Consider the following 13,811-nt stretch of genomic DNA (forward strand, 5'->3'; position numbering starts at 1 on the left):
ACATTTCCTCATGTCGTTAATCTACAGATCAGCACCTGAAAGATACTTAATAAATATGTACCAACAATTTATTAAGCTATTTCGAATTAAGCTTTTTACAAATTTACGTTGGCACTTTGCATCAAATGCCAAGCTTATTAATTACATTCATAAGCTACTACTTTTTGGACAAACCAATACAATGAACATAACAATATTTAACTTAAAGTGATGATATATTATGTAATTGTTTTTATTGTTTTTCTAGATTTATTTATGATTTTGACGTGTGTGTAATATGTACCCAACTCTAGTTTTTCATTATAGTTGTATTAAAATAGATTTGTAGATAATTGCTATAATCGCACGTTACCAGACACTGGCAAATGCGCATTTTTGTCGTTCAGTATTTAATTGCACATACGAATTTCCCATGTAACCCAGATCAGTAGACAGTAGATAACAATAATTATAATATTTTACCTATTGCTGTTCGCCATTTGTTTCCAAACGCGCGTATTCGGCACCTGTATTGGATAACAATAACGGCGTGACTGAATAATTTAGAGAAGTGAACTTATATGGGGCAATTGCTGGCAGACGTCAATAGTACTTAGGCATACTTAGAACACTGCTACACGTCATTCCAAGTATTATGATGTTCATTACCGTAGTCATTCTTCTGCAGATCACGGCTAATTGCAACGGTATTATGTTATGCATTAGTTTAAACACAATACTATTAATATTAAACAGCTATAGGGCACCGGAGCAACATCACTAGACAAACGATTATGATAATATTATATATAATTTACAACTACACAACGTCAACAGAACACGGTTAAATATCAGAAACCTTTCTGTAGTGTATTTTTGTGTGTCGTTCGAAACGCTAATAATATTATATTATGATGAATTCAATTATTTTACAGCGGATGTTGGTGCCGGATGGCAAATCACTCATGAATTGGTAACGCTGGCATTAAAAAAAAAGTTGGGATTCGAAACGACAGTGATGGGTGCCACAGAAAAACATGTAAAATTTCTCTAATGGAATTCGTACGTACACACGTGTAAAATACTAAAATACTGAGATTAGTTTAATTTCAAAATAATATTAATGTGAATGCAGTTAATTAAGTAGATAAAAATCGAAAATAAGAAATCGCCGATTGGTTTCCAATGAATTTCTTTTTTAAATTGTGTTTTCTACCTAGTAAAAAATTAAACAATACTTGGGGTTTTATATTATAGTAAAGAAATAAAATAATGCAATATTAAAATAAACCCTCTACGGTATACCACAAAAATAACAATCATCATCGCATCACAACAGACTTTTGCTCAGCTTGTTTTACTGTGTTTTCTATGTTTAACTCTTAACTCGACTATGGTAGCACAATATTTTCCACTATGGTAGGAGTTTAACACTGCATTTTATTATTCTGAATTCGGTCGCTCTATAGACATTCATTACCGCTGGAGACCTAAAATTTAAATATGATAAAAATATCAAACGCATCGCTATAAAGTTTACGACAGTAATGTATTTCTTATGGACGTTAGGCTAGATAATAAAATTAACGTACAATATGTTTTAGCTGTAGAAATCCCTGACTCGGATTAAAGATAGAAGCGTTTAAAAGCCTCATTTATCAATTATCAACCGATCCTCCTTAGACCTATCTGAAACCTAAATGCGGTGTATGAGATATGACTCATGTTTTTTCATACCGATACGAATTTAAAGTAAATAAAACGCAAAGAATAATATTACTAACCTGTTTGTTGTTTACGCATTTATAACATACAAAAAAAATGTATAAAAATTATCAAAATCGTTTTAACGTTGGAGACTTCAAAAAATTTAACTAGTTCGATGATAAAAGATGTTGTTTTTAAATATTTTCTTATTTTGGACATTGGTGTATAACTGTAACTGTTTGAACAAGCATACAAAACAATAAATTAAAACAAGTACTCTTCTTATTTTAAATAAATAATACCACTTAAAACGTGTTTTAAAACCTGTTTTAATGCGTGTTTCATTGACGTGTTTTCCCGTTTAAGAAAATGAATATACAATTATTTAGAAAAGTAATGATAAAGGTTTTAAATTTTGAATGTAAAAATATCGATACGAATTTAAGGTAAATAAAACGCAAAAAAATATTACTAACCGTGTGTTGTTTACGCATTTCTAACATACAACGAAAATTCAGAGCATAAAATAAAACCTTACATATAATGGTTTGGAAACCCAAATTTGGGCCTTTTAGAGCAATCTAGTGATCACAGATAAAAAAACAAATATCGATAAGAGCATTGTATCTAATGGCAATTATGTGCTTTATAAATTTTTAGTTTTAGGGTGGGTATGATTTGTTTTACATTTATTATATTTTTGTTTTAAATGTATTCACTTTTTGTTATCTCTGGTAAAACTAGTTGACATTGAATACTTTAATTAAACAATTTTTAGTCGTTAGATAAAACAACTCTTCTATATTGGAATCTATAATGTAAGAGTGACTAAAGAAGTAAATGGTTAATTTATGGTGGCCCAGGAAGATTTGATAAATGAAAAAAATTTTGTTCTAATGAATATTTTTAAAGTTTTTTTTTTTTAATAATTTATACTCATTTGCGCTATGAGCACCATGTACTTTATTGCACTTAACTATTTTACTTTTTAAAATTATTTTTTTATTTTTTTATTATCTTTCTATTTAAATATTCAAGATAGCCATTTTGTTAAGAATAATTTGCTGAAAATTTCAACTGCTCGATAACCAGATATGGACAATTACTTTTTAAGTTACTAAAAGTTAAAGAATAGGATGGGAGGTGGAGTGCGGTAGAGTATGCGTGTAAAAATAGCACTACGCTCTTTTCTCTACCGCACTCCACCTCCCATCCTACCCTGGAAATTGACTACGGTAAAAGTGTAATTTTCCCGAAATAGTCTGAAACGTCGGCTTAAAACTAGTGACATGGATAAAATGTCTGAAACTCGTCCGTATGAATTTTTTACCTTCTAACCAATTTTACCATAATTATGCCACTGGCCTCTATCGTGGGTGTGTGTGTGATACGAAAACGTTGATTTTTTTGAAGGCGATGAAACGAAAAATTCTAAACGGACCATTCCGTTTTCAAAAGTTATTTCCCTTGCATGTATTACCTCGATGTCGAACAAAGAACGCTTTGATTGAAATTAAAAATATTATATGTATAGATGTTTTTTACGTCATTCTGTTAGGACCCTATCGCAACGCTGCCAGTTATTGACGAACACTTAGGAATACCGTTAATCGAATACATAGTCGCCGTGGGCGCCATATCCGCACTCACAACCACATAAATTCGTTTAACCAAAATATAGTTTTGATTATAATAATAATTAATCATTATAATTAATAATAATGATTTAGTGTTTACAGCATATGAGAAAATTTAAATTGTTCGGACGTCTACTGCAGTTTAATAGGTGCCATTTTTCCTCTGCCCCGAATTTTGTACGTCATGTCCAGCGACGGACTTTTGTTCAAGGTGTTATCTAATGAAGACTATTTTGCCGAATATTTAGGGCGATTTCTAAGAAAAATGAATATTTTTATTCTTTTCACAATAATTGTGAAAATAAGTAAAAATTTTTATAAACACAGTCGAACAATTGATGACGTTTAGTAACTATACTTTTGGCGATGTTTTTTTTTTGCAACACAGCTGCGACGGCTCACAATGCAAGCATAAAAAATTATACGTCTTTGGTGATATAATATATGCAATGGTCAAATTGTAAAATTTGTTACCTACATTTTTTTTTATGTAACTTATAAAATGTTGTTACAGTAAATCGTTTCAAAAATTTCTCTATCGTATTTTTTTTAATATTTAATATTACAGAATCCTTGATAGCAATTTAAAATATTTTTTTTTCATCTTAACCTGTTTAGGCAGGCATAAACAATAAACGTTACCATTCAAAATGGTTTTAAAGATAAAAAAAATAGATACAAAGTTGACTTTAACTTAGTATAGTTGCATTTATGCGGTCTATGAAATCGTCTCTTGTTATCACTTAATTAACGTAAACTTTTTCCTTTAAATAAGTAGTAACCCCCCAAAAAAAAGTAAATGACGTCAAGTCGGTGCTCCTCGGTGGTAACACAATATCTGGCCTGAAAACCTGTCTGTCTTGTTATTATTTATTCAAGAAATATGTGATACAATAATTCTCCGACGGCATTTCTGTGATGTGGCGGTGCGCCGTTCATCGTGGACCACATTGTGTTCTGTAAGGAATATTTAAATTTAATCGAGAGAAACGGACTAAAAAAAAGCTGAGTAATTTATCATAATTTTAATAAATTTCTATTAAATAAAAAATAAACAAATAATTTTTTTAATAAAAAAAAGATTTAAATGAAAACTCGTCTATGAAAATAATAAAATTGATCTAAAAAAGTTCATTTACTACAGAGCTTTAAATTTGTAAATCAAATACTTTTTGAATTAATTGCTTAAGAGGACGCTACCCACCCGTAATTTATCCGCAAAAAATGGCTTTGCGGGGGACAAGAATGTGAAGGCGGTATTTACAGTAGCCGTATACAATTTTTACAATGGATAGAGAAGAACTTTATTTACGGGGTAGCGATTTTAGTTTTTTGATAACTTAATCACAATTAAAATTATTTCTTCGTGAAGATTCTATTTTTTTTTTCAATATTCATTTGCTTATAAAAAAATATTAAGTATAGATATCAAACAAATAAAATTGCTACCCCGTAGATAAAGTTCTTCTCTATACATTGTGAAAATTTGGTAAATCTACTGTTAATACTGCTATCACATTCTTGTCCCGCGCAAAGCAGTTTTGATGGGGAAAAATAGTAATTTATCCTATATAAGTGATTGTGATAGTCTGACGAAAAAAATGGCAATGAATAAAGTATCCTCATTACTGTATTAATAAGTATATAATATAGTTCAAATTTTAATTTAAGATTATTCGAAAAAATTGCCTATACTTTACTCCTTAGAAATGGCTTGGGTAGCGTCCTCTTAATAAAAATAATGTATATTTTTAATAATTCTCGTAATATTAAAAAAAAAAAAAATCTTCTGTCTGACGCCGACTGAGCAAGCGTTTTAATTGGACTAACCAGACAAAGTGGGGGTAGCGAAGAGCCGTCTATACCATCTACAATAGTGTCCGATTGGTTATCCTATGTAAACACAATATATTGCAAAAGGAGTGTAACTTGCAATTTAAGTAAATGCGGCTAGTGGAGAAGAGTCACAAAACTTAGTACATAAAGTCAAACCGATCATAAACTGTACTAGTGATTTTTTGAGTTTCTCACACATAACTTAACCTATAAGGTTTATCAAACAACTACAAAGTAAGTAACATTTAAAATTTTTTTTTTTGGTATGTTTTAGAGTGCAATCGTCATTTGAAAATTAACTGCACGTAATTTAATTAGCGTTTTAAACTAAGTTTATTTTTTATTGTATTATTTTATTGATCGATTAGCTCTGAATAATTAACTTTGAATTATTAAAGTCTTAGGTCGAAGTAATGGTGCAGTGTTGTGTTATTTTTATCTGCCCGCAATATTCAACCGAACTTGCCCTCCCGTCCTGATTTCAAAACTTTTTTAATTTTAAAAGTAATTATTGCAGAGAGGTTACCGACTAGTTAAAAAAAAATGTTCTGCAATTTACTATTTAAGTTTCGGAATTAGGTAGCGTCATATACAAGAACTGTTTGATTAAAATATTTTTATTTCTTGTATTTTTCGATAATAATTTAAATTTACTGTAGAACAAATAAATACATTTTGCTAAATAACAAATATTTAATTAACTAGTAATAAATAAAAGATGTTTGGCCCGTGGCTGATGGGTATACCGCGAGCAAACGATCGGACGTTGTCTAATATAAAAACTGATATCACGGCAACCGATCACGGATAACAACTTTTATTATATTATAAAAAAGAACTTAAAATTCAATATCTCATAAATTGGTACCATGTATTTTTATCGAAAAGATTCTATGCATTAATACTGCTCAGTTTATCGGAAACGTATATATCACAGCACATTATTTTGTACAAAACTGGAAACTAATATCGATAATTAATATGGATTTTTTTTTGCTGAGTAAATAATATAAGTCATGATATTAATCAATAAATATTTGATTAATTCATAAATTAATTTGCTATTTTGTTTTTTAAGTGTTCTTTTTCATAATATACTTGAACATTTTTTTTTAAAAAATTTAAGTACTTCAAAACTGAAAAACAAATTCAAAATTTTATTCAATTTTTTAAGGTCAAAATTTCAAAACTTTTTTTTTTATTCTGATACATCATACTATACTTGTTTGATTTATAACTTTTTTTAACAATTTTTTATGTGTAGGTAACCACTAGTTTGACATTTTACCTATAAGTGAAAAGTAATTATACTAAGTAAGTATATTGCAAAAGTGTTTTATAAAAAAGTAGCAAATGTTTTACATACATATTAATAAGTGCTGTACAAATTTAAGAATTTTAGGTTCATGTGGTAAACAGTTATATGCTCTAAAAATATCACTATTTATTAAAATGTCAAACTAAAAGGTTACCTATACATAAAAAAATGTCAAAATTGTTAAAAAAAGTTATGAATCAAATAAGTATAGTATGATGTATCAGAATAAAAAAAAAGGTTTTGAAATTTTGACCTTAAAAAATTGAATAAAATTTTGAATTTGTTTTTCAGTTTTTAAGTACTTAAATATTTGAAAAAAAATTGTTCAAGTATATTATGAAAAAGAACACTTAAATTAAATAATTTCAGTGAAAGTTCCATTACGATATCATAATTAGACATTAAGTAACGTGATCGTAAACTTAAGGTGATTTCACAACAAATTTCAGGAATATATCATCGCCTAAGTCCCAAAAATTTTTTAAAAAATTTTTTCTTCAATTTTTTTGTTTTATGGAATTGTTAGCATAGGATATGTAAGTTTGAGGCATTTCAATAATCCACTCGCACACACATTAGACCCTATTATTGTTTTTTTTTTGTTATAGGTATTTTTTTGGTAATGAACTCAAACATGCGTCTTCGTTGTGTCATGTTATTTGCAATTTATTCCTTTGGCCTCATCGTAAGTGCAACATTCTATTTAAAAAATAAAAATTATGAATATTATTCAAAAATTTATAAAACTATTTCTGTGGGTTGGAGCAAAAAGGGCCAATGTCAATTTTGTGCATAAAAAAATTAGACCGCTAATTGCAAAAATTGAAACATTCTTTAAATACTGTGAAAAAATCACACTCTGGGGCCAAAAAATGAATTACTCATGAAGAGTTTTGATAAAAAATTTAACATAGAGCCTAATGGAAAATAAAAACTTCAAAGCTCATTTTCCGAAAGTTCCAAAAAGTGACATTGGCCCTTCTTGCTCCAATCTACAGATTTGTACTTCTTTTTTTCATAGCAACACACATGTTATCTTCAAAATTTTGAAATAATATTAATATTTTACTTTTTGTCTATAATAATAATTTAACTTAAAACGACTGGTATGATATCATGGAAACTATTTAGGTATCTTAATATACTAGGCATTCACTAATTCCCAGAACCTCTAAAATTTATTTGACCTTTCACAGAAGCTACAAAACTGTTATACTATAATACTATTAATATTTGAGGACAGTCGTTGAGAACTCTATAATAACACTAATAGAACTAGATATATGGACGTATGTCTTTCAGATTTTATTAGATGCTGGGAATGCCTCGGATGAAAAATCCTCAGAGCTGAAGCGGGTGAAGCAGTCAGAGGAGGCAGAGCCCTTGGATGAAGAAAAGGTGATGGCAAATGGCAAAAATTGAATCATTCTTTATATACTGTGAAAAAATCACACTCTTAGGCCAAAAAATGAATTACTCATGAAGAGTTTGCTAAAAAAAATAACATAGAGCCTAATGGAAAATGAAAACTTCAAAGCTCATTTTTTTAAAGTTGCAAAAAGTGACATTGGCCCTTCTTGCCTCAATCCACAGATTTGTACTCCTTTGTTTTCATAGCAACACACATGTTATCTTCAAAATTTTGAAATAATATTAATATTTTACTTTTTGTCTATAATAATAATTTAACTTAAAACGACTGGTATGATATCATGGAAACTATTTAGGTATCCTAATATACTAGGCATTCACTAATTCCCAGAACCTCTAGAATTTATTTGACCTTTCACAGAAGCTACAAAACTGTTATACTATAATAGTATTGGTATTTGAGGACAGTCGTTGAGAACTCTATAATAATACTAATAGAAGTAATTATAGTATGTATGTCTTTCAGATTTTATTAGATGCTGGGTCTGTCTCGGATGAAAAATCCTCAGAGCTGAAGCGGGTGAACCAGTCCGAGGTGGCGGAGCCCTTGGATGAAGAAAAGGTGTACGAAGTCTCGGACGATAATGGTCATCCTCTAGATAATCTTAAACGCAGGCTTCTTAAGCCTTATTTAATCAGATGCTTTTTCTTCAATAGGATTACTAGTCGTTGTAAGTATCTAAATCATTATTTTGGTTTATTTTTGTATGATACGCAAGGAAGAGTAGGTTAATTAAATTGATCCGATTTCCATTCTGTAGATACCACTGTGTCTTTTTTTCTTTTTTTTGAGTGCGGATTTAGGAAACCTATATTTATTTAATTCTCAGTGGAATTTAGAAAAACTTAATCGTTAAAAAATATACATTTTGAAAATATTTGCTGTAAACATGGTCTAAAAATATGGCAGAAAGTAGATTTAAAACACATACATAGAAATTTAAATTTAGAATGATATACTTAAAAACATCCGATCAAACTATTTTGTAATCAAGAAAAACTTAATACTTTCAAAATGATTTTTTGGTATTTTATTATACATTCTACAGAATAATATTAATGATTTTTTTTTTGTGGGATTTTTATATCTATATAACCCACTACTTGTGGTTGACTGTAAATTGGTTGATGAACAGGCCAAGCCGGTTTGAAATTACTGTATAAAATTCTACGTAGATTAATGAAAATCGGGGGGTTTTCCTGACTTATTTATATTTAATATAATTACGAGACTGAACTTAGCGAAATAAGTAAATAAGAACGAATATTTAATGTACTTTTCATTCATGTTTAAATAATAATACACTAAAATCTAAAATATGGCCCTGATCCTAGCGAGTTTTATTTCATGGCACAGTTTACTTATAAATTATACATTATTATAACTGTTTTTAAAATGTTTTTTCATATTTGTGCACAGATGACACAAACAATTTACATCTACCATATTTTGAATACGTTGTACAAGCAGCACTTAAAATAAAAAAAGAGAAAGAAGATCAAGCAGCAAGAGAAGAGTTAATAATTGCAACACAAAAAATGGTTCTCGGATTAAGGAGTTTTCAGGCAAGGATTATACCCGGAAACATAGTGCGTTGTTTATGGGAAAATAATAAGGAATTCATAGACGATGAAAAAGAGAGACTTCTAAATCAAATAAAAGGTATCGTCGAAAACTTTGTAAAAGACTTTAAGAAAAAAATGAATAAAATAAATTAATTCAACATTTTATTATTTTGTCATACATGAGATATTAAACGTCATATTGTACTTTTGGACTTTGCATTTAAATTTTTTTTATACGTAGTTCAATGGGCGAATTACAATATTGATATTCTAAAAATCATACCCTAGAGCATTTCATATCCAAACATAGTTCAATAGCTTATAAATATTATAGTATGAAAATGGTCCCCACTTGCTTACTAGATACTTTTGGTGAGACATTACTATTATTGTGAAAAGTAAACTAGTAAATACAACTAATATTCCAATAAATATTTTGATTTCCCTTAAAAACCGTATGGATACAGCCAAAAATACACCTGTACAACAAAGTCAGGAATGGGCTATAACTCTACATACTTACCTGAAAAGATAGAGATGTGACTCTAGATTGGTTTTACTCTGATGTGTGTTTTTTTTATCTGTATACACTGTGACTTTTTTAATACTGGACTAATTCCTTCGAATAGCAACTCTATAAATCGCAAATTTCATCTAGTTGGTACTTGAGGGGGGTAAAAGTTGAAAAAGTTCACTTCTTCACAGACGAAATTTGAAAAAACAAAAAAAACCGTACGAGTTTTTAACTTTTACTGGCTAAAGTTTTGAGAAAAAGAGTCGGATCGAGTTGATATTTATAAGAAATATTTATTTGGTATGTCCGCGCACGTCAGTTGTGTCAAATTTAAATTAAACCCATTTCGCCTAGGGGGGGGTTCGATTTATTGTTTTTTTAGTTTTTTAGTCGTAATTTTAAGACCTTTAAGTTGAAAATTTTTCAGTAGTTAGAACTCATACATTCATAATATATTGAACGGAAAACAAATTCGGCACTACAGGTTTTTTTTAATTGCCGGAAAACTGTGTTTTCGCAGATTACGTATATTTTAACAAAAAACACTTAAAATCAAAAAAAAAATTTATCAAATCATTAAAACAATTTTACGTAGATCTATGCAGAATACTATTAAGTTTTGTGCTCAAGTTACACTTTGACTTAAAGTTTACACGATTTCAATTTTTTTTTTTTTTAACTTAAGCCTTTTCTGGCTGATTAAAATTGAGAACTGATATTAAATTCGTAATCGCCGACCCCAAAAACATATAATTTGACCACCTTTGATGTCTTTTACACAAAAATCCAGAAAAATGTTTTAGCTTCGATGCAAAGCGAGAAGGTATTGGTTTTACTCTGATGTGTGTTTTTTTATTATCTGTATACACTGTAACTTTTTTAATACTGGACCAATTCCTTCGAATAGCAAATTATGAAGAGGACTATTGTTTTTTGGATTCAGATTAAGTGTTGGTTTATATGCAGTATACCGCCCCAAAATGTATTTTATATTACACATTTTTTTAAATGAACACTAATGTTTTGCATATTGTTATACTGTTATTCATTTAAAGAGATTCACGCTTGATTGTTTAAATTATCTTATATTAATCTGCTTCGTGCTAATTTTAATTTTTCAGTTTATGAACTTGTAGTTCTAATTTTGTATAAAATGTTTCATTATTTTATTACTATGTTCAAATTAAGATATATTTTAATAATAATTAAGTCATGAATAATAATACTTTATGTTATGACTAGATCAAATCTCGTGAACATTTAACAATATAATACTGCTCCTATACTATTATTAAAAAAACACAATTTTTTAAAATCTCACAAACTGTTGTAAACACCAATTTTTATTTACCTAAAAATCTTTATGCGCCTCTAAGCCTGTCGATTTTTTATCTTAAACAACTTGTTGTAATTTTAACCGTACTTTGTAACGCGTTCTCTGACGTACATCGATCGAAATACATTTTAAATTTTCGCTTTTAATGTTATTGTAAAAATCGTTACAAACCTTTTAAAAATGAAATGTCGCATATAGGAATATTAAACTTACAAAAAATAACCTGAATCACCTATAAACACCTATAAACAATTACATATTTTTAAACTTAAAATTTAATTTAAATGGCACGCTAAAACATTGTTTAAAAACAGCCCAATTCCTTACAAATTTGTAAGAAATATTTTGTGTAATGAGTAGTAGTAGTAGTAGTAGTAGTAAGTGAGTTAGTAAGGGAGGTCTAGTATTCACAGATCAAAACATTGTAAATCTAATGAAAGTTATGTGCTTTAAAATAATTACTTGGGTGGATACGGTAAGAGTTGATCGTCTGTGTATAAAAATGTATTGCCATAGTTACCCATACGTGGTAAGTAACAAAAAGAGAAAAAAAATATTCCATGCTAATTCGGAATTAATTTGACTATTTTGGAAAATTTTGGAACGCCGTATTTTAAATTAAATTATATGTTCATTTTTGGTGTTTTTCAAAAAAAAAAAATATTTATAATAAAAGCACATTATTGTAAATACAATACCATCTCAGCTACGCATTAAAACGATTACAATTTTTATTAAAAAAAAAAAATACCCTAGGTTTTACATGTGAAAACTGTTTGTTATTAAAAACAATGTTGTTCATCAATAACAATGATGATACGAAGCCCTTTATCTCCTTTTATTTCACGACAATTAAAACACAGTTTACATAATAATACGACTTTGACTTTTATAATATATTTTATTAAATCTCTGAAAACATTTAGTCCAAAAATACAATTTATGTTTTATTAAATAACTTATCTAAGTTATACCATATTTAAAATGGCATGTTTGAATGAGTTCCATTATAAATATATATTATCTCGTTATTATTTATTTTTACATAAAGAAAAATAATACATTAAAAATTACCCATTTTAATGTGTAAACGCGTCATAATAAAAACCCATGTTGCTCAAATTACCGGTCACGTGTCCAACGTGTTCATTCATTTTGTTTACAAAAAACTCGTACAATTTTTTTGTGTCGCTGTATCTTTTCAATGCGTCTGTATCTAATGTTTGGTACTCCGGTTGACACTTGGAGATAACATAGTCCTGCATGAGAACCTTTGATAATTCGTCGTAGTAACTAAGGCCGTCTTGTATCGCGGCTGAACATTCCACTACGCTGCGTTGGGTAAGAAAATTTCGGATCTTCGCCACGTTCCCGTGAAATTCGTCCAAACCTATATCGTCACCTACAGTGGAATGCATGTATTCCAATGCACGCATCACCTTTAACGCGACATACCTAACTTTCCTGGAGGCTGTCTTAAAGTATGTTCCAACACTCGCTAGTGTAGCCGTCGTCGTTTAGCCTCAAAAGAGTACACTCGACATTACCGCAATCCACCAACGTTAGAAACCAAGTGAATCTTACGCCGTAATCGCATGCCATCATCAGAGGAATCATTTGCAACTTCTGATGTGATATACATGCGGACTGTGCAGTGTAAAAATACTGAAGTGTTGTATAATATTATATTATATTATACTACAATTTTAGCCAGAAACTTGATTGTACATAATTGTTTAATCTTCTTGGCCTTATGCTGTAACTGGAAGCTCCATGTAATTTTTTTTTTAAAATTATAATTCCACAACTAATCTAAATTTATTCGGTACTTTAACAAGACATGAAAATGTTCTATCATGGTTGCAGACTCAGCTGAAAAATGGCTGATATTTTTCTGTTATGCACTACAGCTAATTCCCACCCCCAACCCCAACCCCATTCCCACCCCCTTCCTATTTCTACTCCCAACCCCATCTCTATGTGATAACGCTTTTTTCGGATATGTGCCAGGATTATGTGCCAGAGCTAAGACATGAAAATGTCAATACTTAAGTGTTGTATTATATTATATGATTCAATATACCGTGAATCGTTTTTTGACATTTTCATGTCTTAGCTCTGGCAAATAACCGAAAAAAGCGTAACGAAAAAAGAAATGGGGTTGGGACGGGAGATAGAGGTGAGAATTAGCCGGTACATAACCGAAATAAAGTGTTACTAAAAAAAGCGTTACGCCGTTATCTGATATAAGGTAAGAGTTAGGGGCGGAATATAGGGGTGAGTGATAGGAGTAGGGGATAGGGGTAGGGGTGGGATATAGGGGTGAGTGATAGGAGTAGGGGATAGGGGTAGGGGTGGGATATAGGGGTTGGGTGAGTTATAGGGGGTAGGGGTGAGTGATATGGGTAGGGAATTGAGGGTTAGTGATTGGGGTAAGATATCGGAGCTATGTCGGAGCTAAGAGCTATGTTGTACGTTCAAAGTTCA

At 29.8% G+C, this 13,811-nt stretch overlaps 1 protein-coding gene across 27 annotated transcripts in view; it reads left to right on the plus strand.

The window, feature by feature from the left end:
• The first annotated feature begins 5,210 nt into the window (after window positions 1-5,210).
• The window catches only part of LOC126846503 (uncharacterized), a 123,051-nt gene continuing 114,450 nt past the window's right edge, over window positions 5,211-13,811 (plus strand). For 9 of the 27 annotated variants that reach the window (XM_050585947.1, XM_050585945.1, XM_050585949.1 and 6 more), the window contains exons 1-3: window positions 5,228-5,393; window positions 7,086-7,162; window positions 7,780-7,875. In XM_050585947.1, coding sequence (XP_050441904.1) covers window positions 7,100-7,162; window positions 7,780-7,875 — 159 coding nt within the window. In that variant the 5' untranslated portion in view covers window positions 5,228-5,393; window positions 7,086-7,099. Of the gene's footprint in view, window positions 5,394-7,085; window positions 7,163-7,779; window positions 7,876-8,374; window positions 8,471-13,811 lie in introns of all 27 variants that reach the window. The other 18 variants (XM_050585938.1, XM_050585937.1, XM_050585948.1 and 15 more) reach the window with 14 other exon arrangements.

The sequence above is a fragment of the Adelges cooleyi genome, unplaced genomic scaffold, assembly GCF_023614345.1.
Source record: "Adelges cooleyi isolate 19-005CV unplaced genomic scaffold, UGA_ACOO_1.1 ACOO_flye_CR_arks_rails_tigmint_CR_PRNA_9, whole genome shotgun sequence".
In the NCBI taxonomy this organism is placed as follows: Eukaryota; Metazoa; Arthropoda; class Insecta; order Hemiptera; family Adelgidae; genus Adelges; species Adelges cooleyi.